The sequence below is a fragment of the Sarcophilus harrisii genome, chromosome 2 (genome assembly GCF_902635505.1).
Source record: "Sarcophilus harrisii chromosome 2, mSarHar1.11, whole genome shotgun sequence".
Classification (NCBI taxonomy): domain Eukaryota; kingdom Metazoa; phylum Chordata; class Mammalia; order Dasyuromorphia; family Dasyuridae; genus Sarcophilus; species Sarcophilus harrisii.
The window spans coordinates 374,156,866-374,178,407 of record NC_045427.1 but is presented as its reverse complement, the minus strand read 5'-3'; the positions used below and the strand labels follow the sequence as shown (position 1 = coordinate 374,178,407).

The window sequence follows — 21,542 nt, the reverse complement described above, 5'->3', positions numbered from 1 at the left end:
GGAATAATATTATGCCATAGGTGCACAACTATACCAACCAATCAAAGTAAAGCAATTTTAGATCAACACTATAGCTACAAGGGTTTGCATATGATTTTAGATGAGAAGATGTTAATGAAACTTGAAATTATGCAAAATAATATAATATTTAGTAAAAGCCTACCTGTGAAAGAAGGTTTGAATGACAATTGGCATCCCCATTTAAATTATTCTTGAATAACATGGAAGTGACATCTGTGTCCATCCAAAGACCTGGAGGACATTGGTCAGTTGATTTCAGGTAACTAAATTCTGTGTTTCCTGGGTGTGATGATACACACAAATTATAGGAGTAAGGCAATGTCCCTTCACTGTAGTTTGGAGGGACGTTGAGTCCAGATTTAGAGCAAAGATCAGCTCGGAAACAGCCCCATCCTTTAGGACTAGTTGATCGCTGAAGGCGAAGAGCAATGGCCACTATTACTGTCATGAGAAACAGCATAGATATTAAGACTAGAGCCACTACCAGGTAAAACTGTAACTCAGACTGGGAGTTCGAGGTGTTTGAATGCTCCTCCCTTATCTCAGGCAGTGCTTCCTGCAGATTATCTGCAAAGACGAGGTGTAGAGCCACCGTGGCAGACTGAGAGGGCTGGCCTCCGTCCTGCACTGAGACCAGCAGGCGGTGCCGGTTTGCATCTCGGTCAGTTAAAGCTCTTGCTGTCCTGACTTCGCCTGTTCGCAGCCCCAGGCTGAAGAGCCCGGGATCCGTAGCCTGCAACACGTGGTAGGCCAGCCAGGCGTTGTGTCCCGAGTCAGCGTCCACTGCCACTACCTTTGTGACTAAGTAGCCGGGCTCCGCAGAACGAGGGACCATGTCAAAGAGGGCAGAACTGTCGGGTTCCGTTGGCGGGAAGAGGATATTCGGGGAGTTGTCATTTCGGTCCAAGATAAACACTTGCAAGGTAACATTGGCTCGGAGGGAGGGGGTGCCTGCATCCTGGGCCTGCAATATCATTTCGAAGGCACGGATCTGCTCATAATCGAAGGAACGTTGAGCAAATAAATCCCCACTGTCACCACTGACTGATAAATAGGAGGACACAGACAGAGGGGCTAAGTCGCTACTGAGGATGGAGTAAGACACTTGGCCATTCTCGTAAAGATCCGGGTCAGTAGCTGAGATTCGGGCTATGCAGGATCCAGAGGGGTTATTCTCCGGGACATAAACGACATAGGAAGATTGGAGGAATATGGGAGAATTGTCATTGATGTCCGAAATGTACAGGGATATGGTTTTGCTGGTAGATAGAGCAGGATTCCCCTTGTCTGTGGCGGTCATGGTAATGTTATACTCCGGCGTCTGCTCCCGATCCAGATCCCCGTCTGTCAATAATTTATAGTAATTCTTGGAAGAGGATTCTATTTTAAATGGAACAGTTCTTTCTATATGACACACAATCTCCCCATTCTCTTCAGAGTCTTTATCATATGTTTTAATCAAAGCAATTACTGTTCCAGACACTGTATCCTCAGGAATAGTGCTGGAAAGAGACACTAATGTTATTTCCGGAGCATTGTCATTTTCATCCCTAACTTCTAAAACAACTTTGCATTGAGCAACCAGTGAGCCAGCATCCTTGGCCTCTATATCCATGGTGTATACCTTTGTTTCTTCAAAATCCAAAGTCTGCTTAATAATGATTTCTCCAGTGGTGGGATCCAGTCTAAACTTGTATAAGATATCCTTGGCGATTCTTGTGAAGGAGAAGGTGATCTCTGCATTAATTCCCTCGTCCTTATCTGTGGCTGTCACTTGAAGCACAGAAGATCCCGGGGGCAAGTTTTCTGACACGTTTGCTCGGTAGACATCTTGACTGAAAATTGGAGGATTGTCATTGGCATCCGTGACTCTGATACTGATCTGAGTAGTGCCACTTAGGACGGGGTCGCCCCCGTCAACTGCTGTCAAGATCAGGTGGTGAAAACTCTGGATTTCTCGATCGAGGGATTTCTCCACCACCATTTCTGGGTATTTGCTGCCATCGGGATTATCTTTCACCCTTACGGAAAAATGGGGGTTTGAATTTATCTGGTAAAATTGCAAAGCATTGAACCCAACATCTGGATCCTCTGCTGATTCCAAAACTAATCTAGCTCCTGGAAGCACAGACTCGCTGATTTCTAAATTTAATTCATTTCGAACGAATCGCGGCTCATGATCATTAATATCCTGAATCGTTACGACTACATGAAAGATATTCAAAGGCTTTTCAACTACGACTTCTAGTTGTAGTTCACAGATCTGTCTTTTCCTACATATTTGCTCTCTATCTATTCTATTACTGACCACCAGATCTCCATTCTCTGCGTTCACAGTAAAATATTTCTTCTCCCCAGTAACTCGCAGTTTCCGAAGCGATAAATCTGGAATGTTGAGCCCCAGATCCTTGGCAAGATTCCCCACCACCGACCCTTTCTCCATTTCCTCTGGAATGGAGTAACGGATCTGCTCGGAAAGTAAGCAGCCGAACAAAGAAGCCAAGAAAGGAAACAGTACTTGCCTCCTCAGAGTCATTCTCGGCTTCCAGGAGTGGCGCAGCATTCTTTGACCTTAGCACAACAGTATCCGTGATCCTGAGAAGCTGTCCTTTAAATCAACGTTTTAATAGTCTCCAATGAAGGAAAATCGGCCCTTGTCTCAGCTTTGTGACTTAAAAGCCGTTTGTTTGGGGGGCAAGATCTGCGCGGCAGGAATACTAAGTGAGTATGCGCTGGGTCTCCTCTGCACTCCCAGACTAAAGCCTGAGCAAGAAATGTCTTTGAAGGAAGTTACAGGGCACTGCTTAGCCATTTCTCTCCCCTTTCTGGTCAGCAGCGGCGCTCCGAGGCTTTTTTAGGAATTGCAAAACTATGAAGATTTCTAGAATCAATCTTCCTGGCCCCAAATTTTATTATTTTAATCCTTTAGAAAGACTCGGCCCACGATAATAAAATAATTTGAATTTGAATTTTTCTTAACAGATTCAAAAGACATTTCAAAGCCTATTTTTTCCACTTTTCTTATTAAGTCCCAAGAAATAGGGACGATACCACAAACTTCTCATTTATGCTTTTATCCGAATCCTTTCTAAATTCAAACTTTTGCAACAGAAGATTTTAAAAGCCATTTCAGGGCACAACAGAACTCTAATTTGCCTTAAAGAAGGATGCTAAGAAATGCTGAAAAGAGAACTAATCTAATGTAATCACCAAAATCATCACCATGAATCACTATGAAAACTTTCACCAGTTTTACTAGTACTTTCAACGCTTATTTTCAAATTCTCAACAGCCATTAAAATGAGGTGAGAAAGGAGAAGGAAGCCACTTAAACAAAGCTAGTTTATTGGAATAGGCCTTTTCTCAAGTTCAGAGATAGTCCTTTTCTTAAAGCGAAGCAATCGAGTTAGTTTTGATTGGCTATTCTTGGGAGATGCTTACCTAAGCTCAATATTCTATAGGACTGTTCCTTTATTCTCTCAGAGTTTATGAAAACGAAGTGGAGGTAACAAAGAGAAAGCAGAGCATTTTCTCTCCTAAAATGTTCCTCAAGGACTGCCTTGAACTCTTGTTGAATGAATTCCAAATGTGAAAAAGAAATTAAGAGCTCTCGCCCCAATATTTCAGTCCTTATATTTTAATGTCTTCATCACTGTTGATATTCTCATTAGGCAGGCAGGATTGAAACTACTTTGTCATTTAAGAGAATCTTTGAGACTGGCCAAAAAATTAATCATCTGTTGATTTGTTTCTCCAAATTTAGCTAGACTGGTCCATTGATGGGTGGAGGTAGTATCTGTCACTAACCTATGCTCCAGCTCTTTCCATCTTTAGTGTTATGGTGGCTAAAGCTGTTTAGTGGTATCTGAGTTTTCATGACACCATGGACAAAATTAAGTTTTTTTGTTTTGTTTTTTTTTGCAAAGATACTTGAATATTTTGCCATTTCCTTTTTCAGTGTGTTCCCATTTTACAGATGCGAATTGAGGCAAATAGAGGTTAAGTGACTTGCCCAGAGTCATACAATTAGAAGTGTATGAGGTCAGATTTGAACTCATATCTTCCTGATTCCAAGTGTACTTCCTATCTTTCCCTTTCTTCTTTATAGGACCTTCCAAAATTTGTGTTTTCCTGGCATCATTTCCTAGACCAGAGAACCTTCATTTCAGATGAGGCATGTATGTGGCATCTTTGGCATTCATTTTGAAATTTAAATCTTTAAGGAATCCCAGAAGGAAGGACAAGGTTTATATTGACATGAAATTGAATTGAATGAAAATCAAGGAATCTACACCATTCCTTTTGTATATCTTTATATAATTCATGCATATACAACAATAACAAGTCCTTTAGTAAAGACCATATATTTTGCTCAATGCACTTTTTGTATCAGCTCCCTATTTCAGAAAATACCTTTTTTTTTTTAAAGTGAGATAGTGTGTATAGCCTTGACTTTGATTCATGTAACCAGAATATATAATATACTTAGTGTGATTTGGGAGAACTCATTTCTTGACTTTATCTCATTAGCATACATTTCTAATCAATTTAGATAATTATTTGGGGGGGGACCTATTGTTTCCACTAGACTAAGAGATCAAATCTAAATGTCATGCATAGATGCCTAAATAATTATTATATAGGATATTAACAAAAATGCCAGATGAATGAGATAGTGATACATTCATTCCTTCTCAATAATATGGCAGTTTCAACAGAAGGTAAATAGGAGCAAGAGAAACTTTGTCAAATTTCTGTTAAACCATATAATATAAACCATACCAAAATAAATCCTATTAGATAATGAAGAAACAAGAGCAAAACATATCAGAACACAAACTCACGGTAGCCAAAGGAGGATCATGAGCCGAACACTTCGAAACATCTTCTGGTACTAATAGTGGTTTTGTTTTCTCATAGCTGTGGTGGCTTAAGAGGGTATCAGCATAGTTGGGTTGGGGAAATATCAAATGGCTCTTCCGAGAGTCGGTGGTGAGAGAAACCTCATGACAATAAGTCTGGAGAAAAGCTTGAACTCCATCAATGCCCATGAACTGTGAAGCAGAGACATCTCCTAAATGGTCACTACCTGAGCTTAAGGACTGAGAGGTCCTCCACTTCCATATCCTGAGTGCCAGCAAGACAATGATGAAGGCAAAAAACAAGGAGGAAACGGAAGCTACAGCAATGACCAGATAGAGTGTGAGATTAGACTCTTCAAGATCGGAGGAGGCCTCTTGGCTACCGAGATTTGAGAGAATTTCAGGGATGCGGTCTGCCACTGCCACTGTGACAGTGATAGTGGCAGACAGAGGTGGTTCCCCTTTGTCAGAGACCACCACCACTAGATTCTGTTTGAGAGCATCTTTATCCGTGAAAGCCCTGGCAGTTCTGATTTCTCCAGTGTGTAGACCCACAGAGAAGAGCCCAGGTTCTGTGACCTTGAATAGACGATAGGACAGCCAGGCATTTTGGCCAGAGTCTCTATCTATTGCTACCACCTTGGTCACCAGGTAACCTGGCTCTGCAGACCGAGGAGCCAACTCTACTCCTGTGGAACCATCGGTGGGCAAGGCAGGATACAGGATTTCCGGAGCGTTGTCATTTTGATCCAGGATGAATAGAGTCAGAGACACGTTGTTGCTGAGGGGAGGGTTCCCTGAATCTCGAGCTGTCACTTGAAGTTGCATTTCCCGGAAATGTTCATAATCAAAGGAATGCAGAGCATAGAGGATGCCATTCTCTGAATTGATAGAGATATAGGAGGACAGAGGTGCCCCGAGGAAGATGTCCTCCTCAATAGAGTAACTGACATGGGAGTTCTCTTCGCTGTCCAAATCACAGGCGATCACAGAATAAATGGAGGCCCCTCTAACGTTGTTCTCCTTAACGTAGGCCGAGTAGGATGCCTGACTAAAAATAGGAGGGTTGTCGTTGGTGTCTGCCACCTGCAGGAAGATGTGAATGTCTACGGACAGGGGCGGGGTTCCCTGATCTACAGCTGTTATGGTGATATTGTACGCAGAAACCTTCTCTCTATCTAGGGCTCCGTTTGTCACCAAACGACGATAACTGTCAATTGACTTTTCTAGTTTAAAAGGAAGATTCTCCGAGACGGAACATGTGACAAGGCCATTCTCCCCCGAGTCTTGGTCATGAATGTGTAAAAGGGCAATTACAGTTCCTGTAGGAGAATTTTCAGTCACTGGGCTAAATAGAGAAGTGATGGTTACTTCTGGGCTATTGTCATTTAAATCCAAGACAGTAACTAGCACTTTTGCTCTTGCTAAAAAAGCACCGCCATCCTCAGCTTGTATTTCTATTTCATAGAAGTTCGATTTCTCATAGTCTAGATCTCCAGCTGTTGTTATTTCCCCAGTCTTTGGGTTAACCTGGAATATCTGTAGGCTTTTTTCATTCTGTCTTCGGAATGAATAGGTCACTTCCCCATTGACTCCCTCATCTGGGTCAGTAGCATTCACCGCCAGCAGAAGGGTCCCCTTAGGCACGTTCTCGGGAATACTCACACTATACACGGATTGAGTAAACACTGGAGCGTTGTCATTTGCATCGAGGACAGTCACGAGGACTTGAACTGTGCCAGAATGTGCTGGATCTCCCCCATCCGCGGCGGTGAGGATGAGGTGGTGAACCGGTTTCTCCTCCCGGTCCAGGGCTCTCTCTAGCACCAACTCTGGATATTTGGCTCCGTCAGCTCGGTTTTGCACAAGCAAAGAGAAGTGGTGCTTGGGACTCAGCTCATAGCCCTGGAGGGAATTCATCCCCACATCCGGATCAAAGGCTTCCGGAAGAGGAAATCGCATTCCGGGAGCTGCGGTTTCAGTTATTTTAACTTCTACTTGTTCTACTTGGAATTTCGGTACATTATCATTAATATCTGTTATTCTCACCTCTACTGCAAAGAGTTTTACTTTATCCTCCACCAACACATTGAAATTCAGCAGACACTGGGCGCTCTGAGCGCAGAGCTCCTCCCGGTCTATTCTGTCCGCAGTGACTAAACTGCCGGTTCTGACATTCAGAGCAAAATGCTGCTTCTTACCTCTGGAAACGATGCGGACTCCGCGCTCCGCTAGCTCCCACGACTGCAACCCCAGGTCTTTGGCCATATCGCCCACAAAAGAGCCCTTCTCCATCTCCTCCGGCACCGAGTATCGGATCTGCGCGGCTCCAGTATTCCCCAATATCCCCAGGAGAAAACAGAGCAAGACTCGCCCTCTGCAATCCTGGAGCCTCTGAAAAGCAGCCATCGCTTTCCTGTTGCCAAATTATCGAGTTTTCCAGTAACATAGACTGTGTCTACATCACTTCTTGTGTCTGTATCTGAAGCTATCATCCAAAGGTTGAGACCTGAGCTTGGAGGGTAGAGGGCTGTCTCTGTGCGGCCCCAGACTGTGTATGTCTGATTTGCCGAGGCTTTGTGCTTTAAGAGTTGTGGGAGCTCTCCATGCGAGTTCTCTTCCTGACTGGTGAACAGCGGCGCCCAGAGTACTAAGCAATTATTACAATCGCGCACACATTGTTGGAAAGAAAAGGAAAATCACCCAATTTTCATTTTATGTCTTTGTTTTTTACTATATAATATTATTCCCCATTTTCTTCTTTACTTATAGTCTGAAGGAAGTTATTCTTTTGTTTTGGAGGCGGAGGGAATGGCAAAAGGAAATAAAGGTCTATAGCATAATTAAATGTTAAATCCAAAAAACTGTTTATGGGTCCTAATTGGAACTCTTAACGTCCTATTCACATCTGCCAGATTTTCACGAAAGTCTTGGAAGCGAGCTCTTTTTCCCCCCCTGTGTACTTCATAACAAAGGGAATACTTGTACTTTCCGTTTCTTTTAGAAGTAGTAATTTAAATATTCCAATTCCTTTTAAGGGCTATAGTCTTAGTATGAGCATAGAAACGAATAAAATTCTTAAATATACGATATCACAGATTTGTACTTTAGAATTTCATATAACCGGCACTGTAAGATACCAATATTGTTTGGAGGACAGTTTTACTTTGACTCCCCTTTCTTTTCTTTTCTTTCTAAAATAATTTTCAGAAGAATAATAAACTATGTAAGTAATCTTTCAAATTGTGTTTTCTTTCAATCCCAGATTTTCATTGAGAAACACAATTTGAAAGATAACTTAGTTTATTAGACCTTGTTTCATTTGGTGCAGGAAACTCCCCACCACAGCTGTTCTACAAATTGTAGTTTTAGAGAGTTGTTGAGGGTATTGAGATATTAAGGGATTTACCCAGGATTACACATACAGTACAGGTTAGAGCTAGAATATGAGCTCATGTTCTCCACTTTCCGAGATCTTTACACTATCCTCTATCCCATGCTGCCTCTCTTAAATATATTCTTATTAAGTAGTTAATGTTATAGGCCATTAAACTGATGAGATTCAATAATTCAAACAACAATGAGAACATATATAAATAAGTTGCATACTAAATGTGTAACTAAAGAATTATGTAAAAATTTGTTACTTGGGATGACTTTTTGAGAGGAAAAGGAAAGGAATCCTTGGGATTACTGTGATGGTGTAAGAAAAAGAAGTTGTCAATAAAAACATTTTTTTAAAGGAGGAAAAGTAGCTGTTTTCCAACTCTACCGTTACCTTGTAAGAATGTATAATGCATACTGTTTATCCAAAACCTAACATATAAAGAACCTTAGTAGTAAGTAAAGTCAAATCTGTAATAGAAATGAAAATAGAAAGTAGGGTCAGAATTAATCTAGTTCCAGGGGCTTAGATCTCCAAGCCACAAGATACTAGGGGTGGTTTTTTTTTTTTTTTTTTAACCTTGCTTATGGAATGAAAGGAAAAAATGGATATGGGGATAGGGGGGTTGTACATAATTATTTTCCTTTAGTAGTTAAGCAAAACCAAGGCTAGAAAAGAGATTGGTTTTGGCTAGGAGAAAAACTGGAGTGCATTTTGCATGGAATAAATTGAAGAACTTCAAGCTGCCGTCGATTCAGTAAGTGAGAACAAAGTATCTTTGTAGTTGTGATAGAAAGGATTAGGAGCTAAAGAAGAAGAAAGATAATTATATCTTAGCGTTTTCATCAAACCTTCCCTCTTCCTCTCCACAATGTGTGGACATATAATATTTGTTTTAAAATAATTAGCTGTTCACATTAATAAGATTTGGCGAATCGAGAAGGAAGGAGTTGACCGTCAGGATCTCAAGACAAGTAATACTATGCTTCTTTAATTAACTACCCCCACTCTGATGGGTCTGTACAAAAAATAAATGTGCAGCTTTGGCCAGGAAAAGAAAAAGGTTAAAAGTTTGCAATGGCAAAACCAGGATTATCAAACTACAGCTCTGTAATATTATATGGCTTACTTTCCTGAAATGAGTTGTCAACTATGGTAATGATAAAATGGGGATTAAATGTAGCAAGGAGAGAGAGAGAGAGAGAGAGAGAGAGAGAGAGAGAGAGAGAGAGAGAGAGAGAGAGAGAGAGAGAGAGAGAGAGAAGGAGGAGGAGGAAAAGGAGGAGGAGGAGGAGGAGGAGGAGGAGGAGGAGGAGGAGGAAGAGGAGAAGGAGAAGGAGAAGAAAGAAGAAGAAGAAGAAGAAGAAGAAGAAGAAGAAGAAGAAGAAGAAGAAGAAGAAGAAGAAGAAGAAGAAGAAGAAAGAGGAGAAGGAGGAGGAGGAGGAGTAGAAAGAGGAAGAGGAGGAGGAGGAGGAGGAGAAGAAGAAGGTCAAATGAAAAGCGCTCACCATAATTACAGTCTCAGAGCAGGAAGTTGAATCATTGATTCCAAAAGATGGGTATGAAGACCGAGACGAATCAAAGGAAAGAAGATCCTGTCCTGGATTTAAGGGACCATTGCATTTGGGGACATTAAACGCTATTTTTCGCTGGTCCATGGTCACATGGAGATTGTAGGAGTAAGGTAAAGTATCTTCGCAGTAGTTTGCTGGAAGACCGGATCCAGACTTAGAGCAAAGATTTGATTGCAAACAACCCCACTCCTTGGGACTGGAGGATCTCTGAAGGTGCAGTATGATGGCCATAATCATTGTGACAAAAAATAGCACGGAGACCAGAGACAAAGCTATTATCAAATAAAATTGTAATTCAGATTGAGGGTCTAACGTATTGGAGAGCTCCTCTTTCATCTCAGGCAGCGCCTCCTGCAGACTATCTGCAAAGACTAGATGCAGAGTCACTGTGGCAGATAGAGGAGGCTGTCCCCTGTCCTGCACAGAAACCAGAAGTCGGTGCCGGGTAGAGTCTTGTTCGGTTAAAGCTCGCGCTGTCCGAACCTCACCTGTTCTTAGGCCCAGGCTGAAAAGACCTTGATCCGTGGCCTGTAATACGTGATAGGCCAACCAGGCATTGTGTCCCGAGTCAGCGTCCACTGCCACCACTTTCGTGATTAGGTAGCCAGGTTCAACTGAGCGAGGGACTATGTCGAAGAGGGCTGAGTTTTTTGGACCCAAAATAGGGTAGAGGATATTTGGAGCATTGTCGTTTTGATCCACTATGAATACTTGCAGGGAAACATTGGCACAAAGAGCGGGAGACCCTGAGTCACAAGCCTGAAGAATCATCTCAAAGGTTCGGACCTCTTCGTAGTCGAAGGAGGACTGAGCAAAGATGTCCCCATTGTGGCCATTGACAGATACATAGGAAGACCCTGACATTAGTTCACTGCTGATGATGGAATAGGACACCCTGCCATTCTCCTCCAAGTCCAGGTCAGAGGCTGAGACTCTAGCAATGGAAGCCCCAGAAAGGTTGTTCTCAGTAATGTAAACGACATAAGAAGGGAGTAGGAAAACAGGAGGGTTATCATTAACATCACCCACAACCAGGGTGAGGATTTTGCTGGTGAATAGAGAGGGGTTTCCTTTGTCTATAGCAATCACGGTGATGTTATACTCTGAGATTTGTTCTCTGTCCAAGGAACCATCTGTCATTAATTTGTAAGAGTTTTTTGAAGAAGGCAGTATTTTAAATGGGACATTACCTTTTATTTTACATGTCACCTCTCCATTGTGTCCAGAGTCTTTATCATATGTTTTGATCAATGCAATTACTGTATTGGGCAAAATGTCCTCTGGAATTATAGAAGGTATGGATTGTAATATAACCTCTGGAGCATTGTCATTTACATCTAAAACTTCAATCTCAACTGTACATTGTGTGACTAGTCCACCTCCATCCCTCGCTTCCACTACCAATTCTTTGTTTTTTTCAAAATCGATATTCTCTGCAGTTGTAATTTCCCCGTTATTAATATCTAGATCAAATACGTGCCAGTAGTCTTGGCCTGTGCTTCGGAAAGAGAAAGTGATTTCTGCATTGACCATCTCATCTTTGTCTGTGGACATCACTTGCAGCACCGAAGAACCGAGGGGCAGGTTTTCTGGAAGACTGACCCTGTAGACGTCCTGGCTGAAGACAGGAGCATTGTCATTAGCATCTGTGACCTTGATCCGTATCTGAGCGGTGCTGCTTCGAGCGGGGTTTCCACCATCCACAGCAGTCAGGAACAATTCGTGAGAACTCTGTATCTCCCTATCCAGGGCCTTCTCCAATGTCAGTTCTGGGTATTTACTGCCATCTTTATTCTCCTTATTCACTAATGAGAAATCAATGTTGGGACTGAGTTGGTATTTTTGAAGAGAGTTGATGCCTACATCTGCATCCTGTGCTGATACAAGGATAAATCTGGCCCCTGGCGGGGTAGATTCGCTTATTTCCAGATCAAAGGCATCTTGACTAAATTGTGGCGAATGGTCATTAATATCCTCTATCTCCACAGTCATATGAAAAAAATTCAGTGGATTTTCAGCGACTGTTTCAAAATCGAGGGTACACACGGGCTTCTTTCCGCACAGCTGCTCTCTGTCTATTCTTTCTCTGATCACTAATTCCCCGCTCTTTGAGCTTACAGAAAAATATTCTCTCTCTCCACTAATCCGCAGGTTCCGAGTTCTCAAGTCCTGGACCTTTAGCCCCAAATCTTTAGCGAGGTTTCCAACCACATACCCTTTCACCGTTTCTTCTGGAATAGAATAGCGAATTTGCTCTAAAAGCCCTAGGCAGAACAAAGACACCAAGAAAGTAAACAGTACCTGAAGCTTCAGTTCCCTGCTGGTCTGGTTTTCCATTTTTCTTTCTCTATTCTGCTTTCTCTTCAATTCAGGGAAATCTGTTTTCCCGTTTCCAATTGCACGGGGATCCTAAGTCTCCGCAACCAAGGATAATTTGTGTGGCAACCAAGGATAATTTGTGTGGCAACAAGTCTGCGGGATCTCCAGTGAAGCTAGCGGTAGACACTGAATGCCGGCTCTTCTCTGAGGACGATTCCTGTGATTGCAGAGTATCGCCCAGCCGGAAGCTCCAACAAATGGGTGATTCAGTTCTGCCTCAGTACTGTCCGACAGCGGCGCTCAGAGTCCGCAAAGGAAACTGCAGTTTTTGATAAATCATATCTTTCTCAAAATATTTCCAGCTTCTGCATAATGGAGCAATTCAATGTTTTGAAATATCAAATTCATCAAACCCATGCCATATTAGATAGAATGATGGAATCAAATCCTGTTTCAAGAATTAAGCAACTGTGACTGATCTCACAGAATCTCAGTTTCTTCAGAGGGATAATAAAGTTGTAACATTCAATGTAAAGCGCTCTAGCTTCTCTGTGTTGATTGTAATCACCACTTCTGATTTCTGTATTTCAGTACCCTTCTACAAATTTTATTCTCAATTAAAAATGCTCTCTCCATGTTTGAATGTACAATTTCTAATATTTTCTAATACCTATATTAGTCCTATAATGTTTGAAGACAGAATGCACCTAACTCTTCCAAGCAAATAAAAATTATTTTAGGCAAGATAATATGAACTCCCTAATTTGGGACTTTCTATGCTCTTGTTTTTGCCATTGCAGAGTGATATGGATATCAATATCACTGGAGGTTTCTTTGGGCCAATTTTGCACTCTAAGGAAAGCTATCAGCTTGCCCAATCTGTATTGAGTCAAAAAGCAAAGGGGTAATTTATTTAATGAGTTGGTCACTGGATACTTGTTCTATTTTAAAATTTTATGAAGTTCTTTGGGACTGGGAATGGAATGGTGAACATTTTTTTAAAAAGAAAAAGTGATGAATGCATTTTAAAAGGTATTTTTTCTCTGTCAAGAATTTTCTAAATCAGAAGAGAGCTTTTATAAGATTTTCCCACAAGTAATAACATCTTCAGATACAATAACAATTTTGCAATTTATTTTATATCATTTGTTATTTTCAAGATCATAGGAATAACTAATAAATAAAAAGCAAATATATATCATGTCAGTCATTGAATCATATGCAAATACCATATAAATACACAATGAAATGGCTTCAGGATTTGACTCTTATTTTCATTGGTTTGAAGAGTTATTTAACTGATTCAATTGAATCACTTTATTGTTTGGCCATCCTGTATAGACAATGTATTTTAAAGTTAACCCTATGAAGTATAGCAAAACACCAAATTTCCTTTTTAACACCACCAAGTATATAATTGACAAGATGTAATCAAGTCCACATTATCACCACATTAAGTTGGTTTGTTTAATTTTCTAACAAAATGGTTTGAGAAACTATTTTAATTTCTGGTCACTTTTCATTTTTATTTGACCAAATATCATTACAGTGATGCTTTGTTGAAAATTTATAATTATGGGGCAGCTAGATGGCGTAGTGGATAGAACATTGCCCTCCAGTTGGAAGAAGCTGAGTTCAAATGTGGCCTTAGACCCTACTAGCTGTATGATCCTGAACAAGTCACTTAATCTCAATTGCCCCTCAAAAAAAAAAGTGAATGCTGAAAATCTATCATTACGAACACTCTTTTTGAATACTGACACATACCATACACTGACACAACATCTACAGAACTTTAGAAGCCTTAAAACACTGATAACGTCCAAATAGCCCATAGACCAAGAATCTACTTTAGGCCTATTCCTGAATTTCTTCCAAATGGTCAGGAAGTTTGTCCAACTGCTTCTAATTTTCTGTAGTTCTACTCAGAATTCTACTCAGAATAAGAAGCTAAACCAATTATCCTTCATTCTTCATTTTAAAAAATTGTAAAAATGAAGCTAACTTATACAACTTAGGCAGTTTCAATATATGCTGCTTACATAAATTAGCACACTTATGAACACATTCAATTACTCATCGATTCACAAAGATCCTTTTACGATTAATCCTAGAGATTAATACCAGGAATGCAGGACTGGTTCAATATTAGGAATAGGCATAATTGACAATATCAACAACAAAACAACAACAAAAGTAATACATGATATCAACAGATGCAGAAAAAAGCTTTTGACAAAATAAAACTCTTTTCTATCAAAAACAGGAACAAATAGAGTTTTTATAAGTAGTATTTATTTGAAACTAAGTGCAAGCATTATCTGTAATGGGGATAAAGAAGAAGCCTTCCCAATAAGATCAGAAGTGCAACAAAGATGTCCATTATCACCTTTAGTATTCAAGATTGTACTGGAAAAGCTAACTATTGCAATATGAGAAGAAAAATTAATTGAAGGAAGAAGGAAGAAAAAAAAACAAAGCTATCATTATTTGCTGATGATATGATGATGTACTTAGAGAACCATAGAAAAGTGACTAAAAAATCTAGTCGACACAACTAATTTTAGTAGTGTTGCACGACGTAAAGTGAACCTATATACATTAATAACATTTCTATATATCACCAACAAAATCCAGCAGAAAGAGATAGAAATAGAAATCCCATTTAAAAATTACTACAAACAGTATCCAAATATAAAATACTTGGAATCTATCTGCCAAGACCTACTCAGGACCTATGTGAATACGATTACTAAGCATTTTTTCATACAAAGATAGATCTAAACAGCTGAAGATTTATTAATTACTCATGGATAGGCCAAATCAATATAGACAATTCTACCTAAATTCATTTACTTATTCACTTCCATGCCAATCAACCAACCAAAGAATCATTTTATAGATCTAGAAAAAATAATAACAAAATCCTTCTGGAAGAACAAAAAATCAAGAATTGTCAAGGTAATCAATGAAAAAAAGGGAAGGAAGACAGTCTAGCAGTATCAGATTTGAAACTATATTGCAAAGTGGTAATCATCAAAACACTCTGGTACTGGCTAAAAAAATAGAGTGGTAGACTAGTGAGATAGATTAGATACACAATAGATGGAAGTAAATGACTATAGCAATCTATAGTCCCCCAAATCCAAGATATTGGGACAAGAATTCACTATTATACATAAATTTCTGGGAAAACCGAAAAGCATTTTAGCAGAAACTAGGTTGAGATCAACATTTTACACAGTATACCAAGCTACAGTCAAAATGGGTACATGATTCAGATATAAATGATGACATGAGCAAATTAGGGGAACATAGAAAAATTATCTGTCAGATATGTTAAGTTAGGGAAAATTTTATGACCAAACAAGAGATAGAAAGGATCACAGAAAGTAAATTGCACGATGATGATTAATTAAATTTTAAAAGTTTTGCACAAACAAAATCAATGCAGCCAAAATAGGAAGGAAAGCAAGAAACTGGAGGAAATGGTTTTCTTTTCTTTTTCTTTCTTTCTACAGCAAGTTTCTCTGATAAAGGCCTTATTTCTCAAATATATAGGGAATCAAGCCAAATTCATAAAAATAAGAATCATTCTTTAATTGCTAAATGATCAAGGATATGAACAGGAAATTTACTGAAGAAATTAAAGTTATCAATGGTCATATAAAAAGTGCTGTCTTACTAATAATTAGAGATATGCAAATTAAAATAATCTGTACACTCATCAGATTGGCTAACAAAACAGGAAAGGAAACTGCCCGATATTTTGAGTGATTTCACAAGTATAGTTGGTATCATATATACATTCTTCATGGAAAGAGGAAAGGTTGAAGGGAAAGAATGGATTTAGAATTCAAAATAAAAACGTATGTCAAAAAATCTTTTATTTGTGTAAGCAGCATATGTTTATGACAATGAAGAATTCAAAGACTATGGGAAAACATGAAATGTTGTAAAGTGAAGTAATCAGAACTAGGAATACAATATGCCCAATGTCTACTATAAATGAGTAGGAGATAAAATAAAAGGAGAAACTAAATACCATCACTAAAATGACTAAACTTGGCTCTAGAGAAGAACTGAGAAAATGCAACTCCCTTCCTTCTTTGCAGAGATTATGGGCATGAGATATTGCATAAATTGTTAAAAATGGTTTATGAGTTTATTAGTTTTTTGCCTTTGTTATAAGGGTTAATTTTCTAGGGTAGATTGGGGAATGAAATATATTCATGAACAAATGTGATGTAAAACAAAAGATGACAATGGAATGAAAATGAAATAAAATTTTAAAAGTGTAAGTATAGGATAAACAATATGGAAAAGGTCTCATTCTCCCCCCCAAAAAGGTGTAAGTATAGGATAAATAACATGAAAAAGGTCTCATTCTCCAAACAAGTAAAACCATACTGAATGACATCCCACAATGTTCATATTTTAAACATTAGCAGGGAGTATATCAAATCAAATCTTATATACTTTTAAATATCTTTGAAATAAAAATTTTAACCACCTACATTCTTTTAGAAAGTCAAATGAAAACCCTAGAAAATATAACATGTTTTTCTTTAGAGCAGATATCAGAAAAGAATTAAACTCACTTGAACAAAAGCAGATTCATCTTTGCATTCTTGCAACTCGGTGGCTGTTGATAAAGGTTGCTTTTTATCACAGCTCTGAATACTTAGAAGAGTGTCTGCATAGTTGGGTTGGGGAAAGATCAGTTGACTCGTTGGAGAGTCTGTGCTGAGGTTAACCTGATAGGAATGGGTCTGAAGAAAAGCTCGTACTCCATCTATGCCAGACAACTGAGTATCAGGGACTCTTCCAATATAATCATTAGTTGACTCCAACAACCGTGATGTCCTACATTGACATAGTCTGAATGTCAGTAAGATGATGATGAAAATGAAGAACAAACAGGATACAGCAGCTACAGCGATGACCAGGTAGAAAGTAAGGCTAGAGTTATCTGAAGATTTAGGAGCTTCCAGGTTGCTGAGGTCAGAGAATATCTCAGGAATGCTGTCAGCTACAGCGACTGTGATACTGACTGTGGTAGATAAAGGGGGTTCCCCATTGTCAGTGACTGCAACCACCAATTTGTGCTTAAGGGTATCTTTATCTATGAAGGTCCGGATAGTCCTGACCTCCCCTGTGTGCCGTCCGACCGAGAAGATCCCAGGTTCAGTGACCTTGAGGAAATTGTAAGACAGCCAAGCGTTCTGTCCTGAGTCTCTATCCACTGCCACCACTTTGGTTACCAAATAGCCTGGCTCTGCAGAGCGAGGAGCCAACTCTACTCCAGTGGAGCCATCCGTAGGGAAAGTGGGGTAAAGGATTTCAGGGATGTTATCATTCTGATCCAAGATGAACAAAGTCAGAGACACATTAGTGCTGAAAGGAGGGTCCCCAGAGTCTTGGGCTATTACTCGAAGTTGTAAATCTTGGAACTGTTCATAATCGAAGGATTGAAGAGCATAGAGGACTCCTGTCTCTGAGTTGATGGAGACGTAGTCTCTCTGAATGTCATCTTCAATGGAGTAAGTGATACGAGAATTCTCTTCACTGTCGGGGTCACAAGCAGTCATGGAATAGATAGATGAGCCTCTGGGGTTGTTCTCCGGAATGTAGGCAGAATAAGATGTTTGACTAAAGCTGGGAGGGTTGTCATTTATATCTGTAACCCTCAGAAAAAGGTGAGTAACTGTAAAAAGAGGAGGAGTACCGTGGTCAGAAGCTGTCACCGTGATGTTATATTCGGAAATCTGCTCCCTGTCCAGAACTCCTTCTGTCACCAAACGTTGATAATTATTAATAGACTTTTGGAGTTTAAAGGGCAAGTTAGCCGGGATTGAACAAATGACATAACCATTTTCCCCAGAGTCTTGGTCATGCACATTGAAGAGGGCAACAATTGTCCCAGGTGGAGAGTTTTCTGTGACTGAGCTGGTGAAAGAAGTCATGGTAACTTCTGGGGCATTGTCATTCACGTCCACGACTTTTACAGTCACTTTTGCTCTCCCAGAGAGCCCTGGTCCATCATTGGCTTGAATTTCTAACTCATAAAGCTTAGCTTTCTCATAATCCAAAGACTGCTTAATTAGTATTTCCCCTTTATGGGAATCTAAGTGAAAAATATTTGAAACTGGTCTTTTAAGATTCTGGAATGAATATGTCACTTCTCCGTTGATTCCTTCATCCCTATCAGTAGCGTTCACTCTGAGTAGTACAGTTCCGACAGGTACATTCTCTGGAACACTCACATGATAAACGGATTGAGTAAACACTGGTGCGTTGTCATTCAAATCCAAGACAACCACGCGAATGCGAGCAGTGCCAGAGAGGGCTGGATCTCCTCCATCCAAAGCCATAAGGGTGAGATGGTAAACGGGAACTTCTTCCCGATCTAGGGACTGCTCCAGTACCAGTCCTGGATATTTGGCTCCGTCGTCTCCAGTTTGCACAAAGAGGGAGAAGTAATTATTTGGGCTCAGTTGGTAGCTCTGGAGGGAGTTCACTCCCACATCTGGATCCCACGCGCTGGGCAGCCCAAACTGCGCTCCCCGAGCTGCATTTTCATTTATTTTAACATCTAATTCTTCTGCCTGGAAATGAGGGGTGTTGTCGTTAATATCTTTAATTTCCACTTCTATGTAATACAGGTCCATTCTATCCTCAACTAGAAGCTCAACATCTATCAAACACTGCGCGCTCTGGGCGCAGAGCTCTTCTCTGTCTATTCTGTCTGCTGTGACTAAACTGCCGCTTCTGACATTCAATGCAAAAGGCTGAGTCCTACCTCGAGATACGATGCGAGCTCCGCGTTCCAACAGCTCCCGCGGCTCCAGGCCCAAGTCCTTAGCGATGTCGCCCACGAAAGAGCCTTTCTTCATCTCCTCGGACACCGAGTAGATGATTTTCCTGGCCTCCGACTCCCAAAGAGTCGCCAGGACAAAGTAAAGCAAAATGACTTGCCTTCTGCAGTTCCCGAGCTTCAGTCCAGCCGCCATCGTTGCAGCGCGACTGAATTGTTTCGTGTATTCTGCCTAGAATACTACGTCCCAAATAACCGTGGGTTCCTCAGAGTTGAGGCAATCAGCATTAATCAGTGGATTTCTGAGTTCAGAGGATTCAGGAGTTGAATTTCCGAGCAGCCTCTTCTGTTTTACGTCTGATTTGCTGGTGTGTTAGAAGATGAAAGGCGGGGATAGTCCTGCTGGATCTTTGGATATGCTTCTCTCCTTGACTGGTGAACAGCGGCGCCCAGAGTCTCACACTGTTACCACACCATCAAGTAAAAGAAATTGTTCAAAATCTACGTTCTTAATCCATTCTTTCTTTTAAATATAATTGAAAACAATATCTTAATTACTTCTTTTCCAAAATGCAGCGATGATACAAAGGACATCGTCATTATTTGTAGCTATTCTCTCCTGAAAACACTCTTTACCTTTTTTTCAGTTAAACGAATTTGACAATAAATTGTTTCAGATTTCTTTTCAATGATTTAGATAAAGGCAAAATATGATTGTATAATTATCAAATTTTCAGACTCAAATATGGAGAAACACTTAATCTGATCTAGGACAGACTACCAAAAGACCTTTACAGAACTAAGGCATTGAGCTGAACCTAGGAATGTAAAAGTCAATAAGGACATCTGGAAAGTCTACTATTGGTTCAATAAATCAACTTTACAAGTACAAGATGGTTGATGGCATGATTAGATAGCAGTCTAAAAAATATCTGGGTTTCTTGCAAGTTATACATATATGTATGTATGCATATACGTGTATGTGTATATCTACATTCATATAAACTCAATATGAGGTGGCTGTGTATGATGTGACAGCCAAAATAACCAATGCAATTTTGAGCTTCATTAAGAGAAGTATTTCTGGCGAGAAGGAAATGATTCTTCTGTTATTTTCACTGCTCAGACCTGTAACATTGTGTTCAGTTGTTGGCGTCATGATTTAGGAAGGACATTGATAAGCTTCAGAATGTTCAGAGGAGCAGCTAAGTGGAACAACCTGGAGTCAGGATTTAAATCCAGTCTTAGACACTTATTCGCTGTGTGACCCTGGGCAAGCCATTGTCGCCTGTTTTCCTCAGTTTTCTCATCTGTAAAATGAGCTGAAGAAGGAAATGGCAAACCACTCTAGTATCTCTGCCAAGAAAACCGCAAATAGAGTCATGAAGAGTCAGGCAGCACAACTGGGATGCTGAAGTCTAGGCTCAATTGAAATAATTGGAGATTATATCCCGGAGAAGAAAAACCTCAGGGAAGCATGAACGATATTTTGAAGTATTTGCAAGACTGCACTATAGAGAGGAGATCATATATATTCCTATTGGCTCCAGATGACAGAAACCAAGACAACTGGTGGAAGCCGCAAAGATGTAAATTTAGATTTGATGCCAGGTGAAACTTCCTAATCATTGAAACTATTTTTAGCGTGAATAGCCTTGGGTCGAAGTGTATTTCTTCTTTAGTGGAGAGCTGAGACAGGCTGGAACACCACTTGTAAAATATGTCGTTGTTAGGATTCCTTCTTGAATATAGGTTGGACTAGTTGACTACTGGGTTTTCTCCAACTCTAAAATTCATTATTCTGTGATTATTTTATTTTCTTCTTTAGGGACTTTCATTTCCTTATTATTCATCCTGAGACAAAATAGGAACATTCCAGGAATTTCCAATGTAAAATCAACTCCTTCCCCCAATATTCTCTTGAAATATGAATTTTTGTTACATAGAATCACACACACACACACACACACACACCCCCCACGAAGTGGGCATTGTTTTTTCCTCCTCAGATTTTCATATTACCCTCTGATCTTACTTGAGAAAATTCTCATCGTCATTTGCTATTTAATACAGATGCAGAAATGAGGAAGAATCACATTTGATCCTCACAACAGCCTTGTGAAGTAGGTACTATTATTTCCATTTTACAGTTGAGGAAATTAAGTCAGTGTGCCCCAAATTTGGTCCAAATGACAAAACTAGTAAGTACTAGTGTTAAATTTGAACTCAAATCTTCCTGATTTTAGAACCAGCACTTTATCCATCTCGAGAGTAGTTGCCACTATGTTGTATTATGTGATATTTGTATGTTGTAATATAGATGCCCTCTTTATCTTGGATCATAAATACAACCTCAGTTCTTTGAAAATGCTGTTTTCCTTGTTTAGCTTGTATATTCTCACGTCCCTTTTTATATTCCATATCCCTTAAAATTTGAAAGTATTACAGAGCTTTCTCCTTCCAAAAATCAGATATTTTCCAAAAGAAGAAACAGATCTTGAGTTTTTTTTAAACTTTAGTAATTGTGACAAAATAGTGTCAGAATTTTTGTAATTAAGAGAATT

General features: G+C 39.8%; 2 protein-coding genes across 10 annotated transcripts in view; both read right to left on the bottom strand.

The window, feature by feature from the left end:
- LOC100926346 (protocadherin gamma-C4) overlaps positions 1-21,542 on the bottom strand; it is a 169,531-nt gene that overhangs the window by 92,855 nt on the left and 55,134 nt on the right. Inside the window, exon 1 of one of the 9 annotated variants that reach the window (XM_031953439.1) lies at positions 16,763-20,239. The exons of 6 other annotated variants lie outside the window; for them this stretch is intronic. In XM_031953439.1, coding sequence (XP_031809299.1) covers positions 16,763-19,174 — 2,412 coding nt within the window. In that variant the 5' untranslated portion in view covers positions 19,175-20,239. Of the gene's footprint in view, positions 1-163; positions 3,942-4,865; positions 7,589-16,762; positions 20,240-21,542 lie in introns of those variants that run through there. 2 more of the 9 variants (XM_031953434.1, XM_023505342.2) reach the window with 2 other exon arrangements.
- Positions 9,007-13,784, bottom strand: LOC116421572 (protocadherin gamma-B5-like). Its single transcript, XM_031952420.1, has 2 exons — positions 9,683-13,784; positions 9,007-9,074 (listed from the first exon to the last, which is right to left on the bottom strand). The coding sequence occupies exons 1-2, from the start codon at positions 12,177-12,179 to the stop codon at positions 9,007-9,009; spliced, it is 2,565 nt and encodes an 854-aa protein (XP_031808280.1). The 5' UTR covers positions 12,180-13,784.